This window comes from Thamnophis elegans, chromosome 6 (genome assembly GCF_009769535.1).
Source record: "Thamnophis elegans isolate rThaEle1 chromosome 6, rThaEle1.pri, whole genome shotgun sequence".
Classification (NCBI taxonomy): Eukaryota; Metazoa; Chordata; class Lepidosauria; order Squamata; family Colubridae; genus Thamnophis; species Thamnophis elegans.
Genome location: NC_045546.1, coordinates 81,342,115 through 81,351,572, shown reverse-complemented (window position 1 = coordinate 81,351,572; position 9,458 = coordinate 81,342,115). Strand labels below are relative to the sequence as shown.

The window sequence follows — 9,458 nt, the reverse complement described above, 5'->3', positions numbered from 1 at the left end:
TGGTCTTCTTGGGGCTTACTTACTTTCCCAAGTTCCTATCCAGCTCGGTCTTTTCGAAGCTGCTGCTATCCAAGGCCAAAGGGAAGAGTGTCCAGCTGGCCCCCCCAAATCCAAATAAAATAAAATAAAATCCTTTATACCAGGGAGAATCCAACCCCTAACAGGGCTCAGGAACCTACAACTCAGATGTCAGAGTTACAAGAGGTAGCTGTGAATGCGGAAATCCTAGAGATGGGGAAAGAGGAAAGTTGCAAAAGGGTTGCTTTGGGGGGTTGCTTTAGAACAGGGCTCTCCAAACTTGGGAACTTTTAAGACTTGTGGACTTCAACTCCCAGAATTCCCCCAGCTGGCTGGGGGAATTCTGGGAGTTGAAGTCCACAAGTCTTTAAGAGCTCCCAAGTTTGGAGACCCTTCCTTTAGAAGGAACACTCATCCTGTTCTATAAAATCAAATTAAAAATAAAAATAAAAACTGACTTTTATTTCTCTTGGGGGGGGGGGGAATAGAAGTCGCGCCAATTAAAAGGAAACCCTAAAACCCGGTATTTTAAAGACTCCAAACCTGGAGTAAACAGTATATATTTACTGTTAACTATTTAATCGTGGGTTTCAATGCAATTCTCTTCCTGTCCAAAGGAAAGCGAGATTTCGTGCATTTGGACCGTTGCAATTTGCAGGAAAGCTTTTTTTTTTAATCTAAAAAAAAAAAACACGTTGTTGCAAAGATCAAGGATTCCAGTAAACGCTATTTACCATTACTATTTAATCGTGGGTTTCAATGCAATTCTCTTCCTGTCGAAAGGAAAACGAGATTTCGTGCATTTGGACCGTTGCAATTTGCAGGAAAGTTTTTTTTAAAAATTTTTTTTTAAAAAAACACGTTGTAGTAAACGCTATTTACTATTACTATTTAATCGTGGGTTTCAATGCAATTCTCTTCCTGTCGAAAGGAAAACGAGATTTCGTGCATTTGGACCGTTGCAATTTGCAGGAAAGTTGTTTTTTTTTTAATTAAAAAAAAAACACGTTGTAGTAAACGCTATTTACTATTACTATTTAATCGTGGGTTTCAATGCAATTCTCTTCCTGTCGAAAGGGAAACGGGATTTCGTGCATTTGGACCGTTGCAATTGCAGGAAAGTTGTTTTTTTTTTAATTAAAAAAAACACGTTGTAGTAAACGCTATTTACTATTACTATTTAATCGTGGGTTTCAATGCAATTCTCTTCCTGTCGAAAGGAAAGCGAGATTTCGTGCATTTGGACCGTTGCAATTTGCAGGAAAGCTTTTTTTTTAATCTAAAAAAAAAACACGTTGTTGCAAAGATCAAGGATTCCAGTAAACGCTATTTACCATTACTATTTAATCGTGGGTTTCAATGCAATTCTCTTCCGTCGAAAGGAAAACGAGATTTCCTGCATTGGGACCGTTGCAATTTGCAGGAAAGCCTTTTTATTTTAATTTAAAAAAAAAACACGTTGTAGTAAACGCTATTTACTATTACTATTTAATCGTGGGTTTCAATGCAATTCTCTTCCTGTCCAAAGGAAAACGAGATTTCGTGCATTGGGACCGTTGCAATTTGCAGGAAAGCTTTTATATATATTAAAAAATTAAAAAAAAAACTTTCCTGCAAATTGGCAACGGTCCAAATGCACGAAATCTCGTTTTCCTTTCGAAATATATATATATATATATATATATATATATTATATATATATATATATTATAATATATATATATATATATATATATATATATATATATCATCTATATCTATATCTATATCTATATCTAATCTATATCTATATCTATATCTATCTATCTATATCTATCTATCTATCTATCTATCTATCTATCTATCTATCTATCTATCTATCTATCTATCTATCTATCTATCTATCTATCTATCTATCTATCTATCTATCTATCTATCTATCTATCTATCTATCTATCTATCTATCTATATATATATATATATATATATATATATATATATATATATATATATATATATATATAACACGTTGTTGCAAAGATCAAGGATCCCAGCTTGATTTATACCTGGCGGTGTCCGTGGTGCACACACTGAAGACACACACTTTTCTGCTTCCTGCTCTGGGCTATTCTCGTGGCTGGTTTTTGTGTGTGTGTGTGTGTGGTTGTTGTGTTTTTTAAGTACATAGTAAACTCTCTCTGGGTAATTCAGAGCGAACTCGGAAGTGAAGCTCTGCTACGTGTAAGGTCTGTCTACCCTCGGCAGTCTACGGAGAACACGGAAGCAAAAGCGATTCCGCAAAACGCCCCTGCGATCCTTTCTGCTCTCGCCCCACCAAACCGGACTTACTGCAATAAAAGGTAACGTTACAGATGCTCCGCTTAAGCTGCGGTTTCCGTTCCGGTCGCGCTTTAAGGGAGTGTGAGTAATTCGGGGGGGTCTCAGAACACAGCCCCCCCCCCACCCGCCCACCCCGGTGGATTCTTTGCAAAAGTTTCCTGCCCCTTTTGCGCCTAATGGGACGTTTGCAAACGAGAGCGAGCAATTCAGATCTTTTGAGTTTTGAGGTTCCCCCTTCGTTCCTTTTCCCACGCAGTCCTTACAACGAGGACTTCCTCGGCTTCAATAAAACGCAGTTTACTTAATAGTAACTTGACTTGGTCCTCTTGGGGCTTACTTACAGTTTCCCATTGTAGTAACTTTACTTGGTTTTCCATTGTAGTAACTTTACTTGGTCTTCTTGGGGCTTACTTACAGTTTCCCATTGTAGTAACTTACTTGGTTTTCCATTGTAGTAACTTTACTTGGTCTTCTTGGGCTTACTTACAGTTTCCCATTGTAGTAACTTTACTTGGTCTTCTTGGGGCTTACTTACAGTTTCCCATTGTAGTAACTTTACTTGGTCTTCTTGGGGCTTACTTACAGTTTCCTATTGCAGTAACTTTACTTGGTCTTCTTGGGGCTTACAGTTTCCCATTGTAGTAACTTTACTTGGTCCTCTTGGGGCTTACAGTTTCTCATTGTAGTAACTTTACTTGGTCTTCCATTGTAGTGACTTTACTTGGGGCTTACTTACAGTTTCCCATTGTAATAACTTTACTTGGTCCTCTTGGGGCTTTCTTACAGTTTCCCATTGTAGTAACTTTACTTGGTTTTCCATTGTAGTAACTTTACTTGGTCTTCTTGGGGCTTACTTACAGTTTCCCATTGTAGTAACTTTACTTGGTCTTCTTGGGGCTTACTTACAGTTTCCCATTGTAGTAACTTTACTTGGTCTTCTTGGGGCTTACTTACAGTTTCCTATTGCAGTAACTTTACTTGGTCTTCTTGGGGCTTACTTACAGTTTCCCATTGTAGTAACTTTACTTGGTCCTCTTGGGGCTTACAGTTTCTCATTGTAGTAACTTTACTTGGTCTTCCATTGTAGTGACTTTACTTGGGGCTTACTTACAGTTTCCCATTGTAATAACTTTACTTGGTCCTCTTGGGGCTTACAGTTTCCCATTGTAGTAACTTTACTTGGTCTTCCATTGTAGTAAACTTTACTGGGGCTTACTTACAGTTTCCCATTGTAATAACTTTATTTGGGGCTTACTTACAGTTTCCCACTGTAATAACTTTACTTGGTCTTCTTGGGACTTACTTACAGTTTCCCATTGTAGTATCTTTACTTGGTCTTCTTGGGGCTTATTTACAGTTTCCCATTGTAGTAAATTTACTTGGTCCTCTTGGGGCTTACAGTTTCCCATTGTTGTAACTTTACTTGGTCTTCCATTGTAGTGACTTTACTTGGGGCTTACTTACAGTTTCCCATTGTAGTAACTTTACTTGGTCTTCTTGGGGCTTACTTACAGTTTCCCATTGTAGTAACTTTACTTGGTCCTCTTGGGGCTTACTTACAGTTTCCCATTGTACTAACTTTACTTGGTCTTCTTGGGGCTCCCTTAACGTTTTCCAAAGGCTTATAGGGTTGTTATTTTACGGAGCCCTGTTAATTCCCTGTATGCATTACTGTGTCTATTATATATGATGTGACTGGCTGGTTTTCTACTTCTTGTAAGCTACTTAAAATCCTGTGTTTTTGCCGATCTTCTCCTATTAGTCATTGGGCCAACCCTCTTAGAGATGAGCACAGATAAAGATGAATTGTTACGCAAGGTAGTTGATGATGAAAAAGTTGCTGTGATAGAAGATGAGAATAAACTAACGAAGCAGAAATCTCACCCCGAGAGTCGGGTTTATGCTGGTCCCCACAGTACCATGGTGACAGAGGATACTAAGCGATTTAAGTCGAGTAGCATCCAGGTACCATCCATCCAAGAAAGGTAAGCTCCATCATCAACTAAACGAAGTAGTACCTTTAAAGAACAAGCTCTGCTTGTATTATTTATTTATTTATTTATTTTGTGTGCCGCCCACTCCCGGAGGACTCCGGGCGGCTCACAAAAGACAAGGGAAAGGGGGAAAACGAGACAGAGACAACATATTAAAAACAAAACCAACATTCACAATTTACCAAAATTGTATTGCCAAAAAATCACCATATTTTGGTTTGGGAGGAAATGTACATTAAGTAATAGTGACCACTTAATAAAAACCCCAAAAAAGAAACACCACCACCAAGATTTATGGGAAGGGATACTTTTTGCTGTTTCTTCTATCAGATTCTCTTCTCATTTCTGGTCTGAATGGTTTAAACAAGCTTAGCTACTGAATTCTTTGGATATTTGTAGAATGGCAGCTGAGAGTCCACCTTGGGCTAGTCCCTGCCTCTCAACTAGATTTAGATTTAGATTTAGATTTGTTTTATTTATATGCCGCCCTTTTCCGGGAGGGACTCAGGGCAGCGAACAACTCAAAGGGGGGAAAGGGAACATAAAACACAATACAAGTAGTTAAAATAGCCAAGAATCACAAAGCCACACAGGTCGAGAGGGGAGGGGAACTCGTCAACCCCAGGCCTGCCGGCACAGCCAGGTTTTGACGGCTTTTCGGAAGGCCTGGAGAGAGGTGAGGCTCTGAATCTCTGCGGGGAGTTTGTTCCAAAGGGCCGGAGCTGCCACAGAGAAGGCCCTCCCCCGGGGAGTAGCCAGATGGCATTGGCTGGTAGACGGAATCCGGAGGAGGCCGACCCTGTGTGATCTAATGGGTCTTTGGGAGGTAATTGGCAGCAGGCGGTCTCTCAAGTACCCAGGTCCAATACCATGAAGGGCTTTATAAGTTACGACTAGCACTTTGAAGCGAATCCGGAGACCGATCGGTAGCCAGTGCAGCTCGCGGAGGATAGGTGTAACGTGGGTGTACCGAGGTGCACCCACAATCGCTCGCGCGGCTGCATTCTGGACGAGTTGAAGTCTCCGAATGCTCTTCAAGGGCTGCCCCATGTAGAGCGCTTACTTACAGGCTTACAGGGTGGTTGTTATGGGTAAAATAGGACTTTGAAGGATTAGGTACGTTCCCCACCTTGAATCGATGTGTTAGATAGGCAGGATAAAGCTTTAATAGCAGTATTAAATATTGCTCAGTAATTGCCCTCCCGTAAACACATTTGCATTTTTTGGCATAATCATCATGGGTTTAGTAAAATGCCATAGGATTTCCAATTCATCATAAAGTGTCTATTATTCTGCATGAGTGAAGGAAAGAGGGAAATATATGTGGAAAACAAACTTTTGTAATATTTTTTTTCATGGCGGAGTTAGCTTATTGTTATTGTCTTGTTCTTGTTCTTATTGCTTCCTTCAATCTAGTCCTGTCCAGATGTTTTAGACTACAGCAGTGGTAGTCAACCTGGTCCCTACCGCCCACTAGTGGGCGTTCCAGCTTTCACGGTGGGCGGTAGGGGTTTGCTGTAACGCTGCTTTATAAATTTTATAAAGTAAAGTTACTTCCCTACTTTATAAATCACCATTACTGTGGAACTGGTGGGCGGTTAGAAAATTTTACTACTAACAGAGATACAAAAGTGGGCGGTAGGTGTAAAAAGGTTGACTACCCCTGGACTACAGTTTGCAGAATTTCTAACCAACATATGACTGAACCAGCTGAGAATTTATTTATTTAAATTAGACTTATATACCGCTTCATGGGGCTTTCAGTCCTCTCTAAGCGGTTTACAGATTCAGCATATCGCCCCCACAGTCTGGGTCCTCATTTCACCCACCTCGGAAGGATGGAAGGCTGAGTCAACCTTGAGCCGGTGAGATTTGAACCGCTGAACTGCAGATAACAGTCAGCTGAAGTGGCCTGCAGTACTGCACCCTAACCACTGCACCACCTCGGCATTGGGGAGTAGTAGTTTAATATAACCTAAGGACAATATGTTGGAGAAAGCTGCTTTCCTTATTCAGAAATATGAATGGCTGATAAAATATGGCACTGATTTTAAAGTTAAAACTCATAAAAAACAAGATTAATTTTCCAAATCTTGAATGGCATCTTAGATATCCATCAATAGACTGAATTTTTTCCTAGTTTGTTCCTTGTTCCTAGGCCAATAAAGTTATATTCAATTGCAATTAACTTTTAGTTTCCCCATTTTTGTTACAATAATCATTTGAAGAGTAAACATCATATAACTTTCAAAATGATAAATTTTCCTGTGCTGGAATATTTTCTAGCCGTATCTCTGTCTCTACTTTTAGTCATTTCTGGCAATACAATGGATGTTGATTGATTAAGCCTACGGCACGGTTCACCGACAAAAGGGCGCCCGAGAAAAGCGCGCCCGACTAAACCTCGGTGACAAAACCGCGAGTTCTAAATCGCGCCGACGAATGAGCGCTGAAGCGCGCTGACAACAGCACAACGACAGAAGCGCGCTCTAAACCTAACCATAAACCTAACCCTTACCTTAACTTAAATCGCGCTTCTGTCAGCGCGCTGTTGGCGCGTTGATGACGTCGCGGTTTTAGCGATGCAGTTTTGTCGGCACACTTTTGTCGTGTGCGCATTTGTCGGGTCACACTACGGCACGGAACTAGCCACAAGTGACAAACTGAGAAGCATCTGGCCATCTTCATCCTGGGGGATTTGGTTGGTCAGGTCTGGCCAATCCCCTCCCCTCAGAGGCCTAACACTTGCCTTAAATTTAATTGTATAAGTAATGCAGCACATACCTATATATATGCCTGTTTTTCTCATAGCCCTGGAATGACACAGCCAAAGGCAAGGAAGGCATCAGGGCCTCCGGTTATCCCCGAAGAGAAACGGAGAAAAGGGATTTTTAGTCTATCGTTTTCTAAAAGCAAAAAAGAAAAAGGCCCTCCTTGTGATAAAATGACAAGCACGAGCATCAGCCACAAATTAATTGCCAGTGAAGATGGTGCGTATCACTTGCAGAGGGCTCAAGCCGATGCCTTGAAATCATCTGCAGTCCATCAAGAGAATTCTCTCAAAAGGAAAGAGCTGCCTGCATCCATCGTCCCTTGCCCAATGGAGTTTTCTGCAGACTTGTGAGTCCCTGCGATCAGTTTTGTTGTGAATGTATATTTCAAAGTTTGTGACTTAGTTAGTAGAGGTTTTCTAGGTGTTTAATATATGCATGAAGTATTCTGGTGGCTTATATGATGGTAGGATCAAAATGTTGCCTGTCTGCGGGCTGTTGTACGAAAAAGAAACATCAGTTGCTGTATAGCAATAGCAGTTAGACTTATATACCGCTTCATAGGGCTTTCAGCCCTCTCTAAGCGGTTTACAGAGTCAGCATATCACCCCCCACAGTCTGGGTCGCCATTTCACCCACCTCGGAAGGATGGAAGGCTGAGTCAACCTTGAGCCGGTGAGATTAGAACCGCTGAACTGCAGATAGCAGTCAGCTGAAGTGGCCTGCAGTACTGCACCCTAACCACTGCGCCACCTGTCTCCACTTCCTTGCATAAATTCTGTCCACATCCCCATTATTATATTTAAGATTTCAGACCATTATTAAGTGTATGTATGTATGTATGTATGTATGTATGTATGTAAGTAAGTAAGTAAGTAAGTAAGTAAGTAAGTAAGTAAGTAAAATCTTTATTACGGTCAAAGACCAGCAATACATATTAGTTTTTACACTATATTAAAAAATACTAACATTAAAATATAATTTAAAAGTATTGACATTAAAAGTGGATAATAATAACATAATGGTCCAAAGATTGTTAGAGGTATGTCCAGATAATTGGTACAAGATGACAACTATACTTCTGTAGACAATTTTTTCTTATGGACATTGCAGCAGCACAGAACTTTGCCACTGCATACGTGGTAACCGGGTTAGTGTCCTAGAGGAGAAAGCCTAGATAAAAATTGTCTGCCTTCCTTGGCAATCTCTCTAATAAGGGGAGAATGTGTGCAGACCTACAAGCTCTGTTATTAAGTGTATATATTTATTAACTTGCAGTTCTAACTCCTTTGAAGCCTTGTTTTTAAATCTAAAATTGATTTAGATTTGTCTATTTTCGTTTCCTTTCATTGAATTTCTCTATATAGGGATTAGATTTGGGGGAAAACCCTATTTTCAGTAAGTCTGCCTATTTGTCATTCTAATTCTTTTTGATCTTTCAGTAATTACTAGTATTTTAATGACTTGTAAAGCTATATAGGAGGGTAAAGATTTGTGTGATAACACCCTGGTTTTTTTCCCCTTAATCCAAAATGTTGAGCCATAATACAAACTTTTTCAAAGCCATTACTACAAATATAAAGAAATGTAAGACAATGTGAAGCCTCCACAAACAGTTGTGGCCAAAATTTCTCCAATAGTGATATATGTAACTTATTATACAGTCTGTTTTCTCTAAGGTTCAATCTACTAAAGATTATCAAGAATTAACTGTCGCCAAAAGAAAACTATATTTTGCTGTTCTTTACACTGTTCCAGTGGTGGGTTTCGAAATTTTTTGGAACCTACTCTGTGGGTGTGGCCTCCTTTGTGGGAGTGGCTTGCCACCCATGTGACCTGGTGGGAGTGGCTTGCCGGCCATGTGTTCTCTCTCTCTCTTTCCTTCCTTTTGTATCTCTGTCCCTTTTTTCTTTTTTTCTTTCATCTCTCTCTTTTTCTTTCTTTTTTCTTTTTTATTTATTTATTTCTTCCTTTCTTTCTCTTTCTCTCTCTCTCTCTCTCTCTCTCTCTGTCAGTCTGTCTGTCTGTCTCTCTCTCTCTGTGTGTGTGTGTCAGTGGTGGGTTTCAAAAAATTTTGGAACCTCTTCTGTAGGTGTGGCCTGCTTTCCGGGTCCACTGGTGGAACATCATCTAACCAGTTCGGTAGATTTGACGAACTGGTTCTACCAAACTGGTGCGAACCAGTAGGAACCCACCTCTGCACTGTTCTTACATTTACTGTTGATCTAGCATTATATTCGAGAGATCCCTTCATCAAACTACCATATGCGTGTTTCTGTGTGTGAACATACATGCAAGGATTGATCATAAAGTTACATTTTCAATGCAGCATAACTTCAAATGGTTGCTAAATGAG

The 9,458-nt window shown here is 40.1% G+C and overlaps 1 protein-coding gene across 1 annotated transcript in view; it reads left to right on the top strand.

Moving 5' to 3' along the window:
- The first annotated feature begins 2,231 nt into the window (after positions 1–2,231).
- Positions 2,232–9,458, top strand: part of OTULIN (OTU deubiquitinase with linear linkage specificity) — a 32,383-nt gene continuing 25,156 nt past the window's right edge. The window contains exons 1-3 of the mRNA XM_032219861.1: positions 2,232–2,357; positions 4,100–4,322; positions 7,143–7,451. Of these exons, the coding sequence (XP_032075752.1) occupies positions 4,123–4,322; positions 7,143–7,451 (509 nt within the window). The 5' untranslated portion in view covers positions 2,232–2,357; positions 4,100–4,122. The remainder of the gene's footprint in view (positions 2,358–4,099; positions 4,323–7,142; positions 7,452–9,458) is intronic.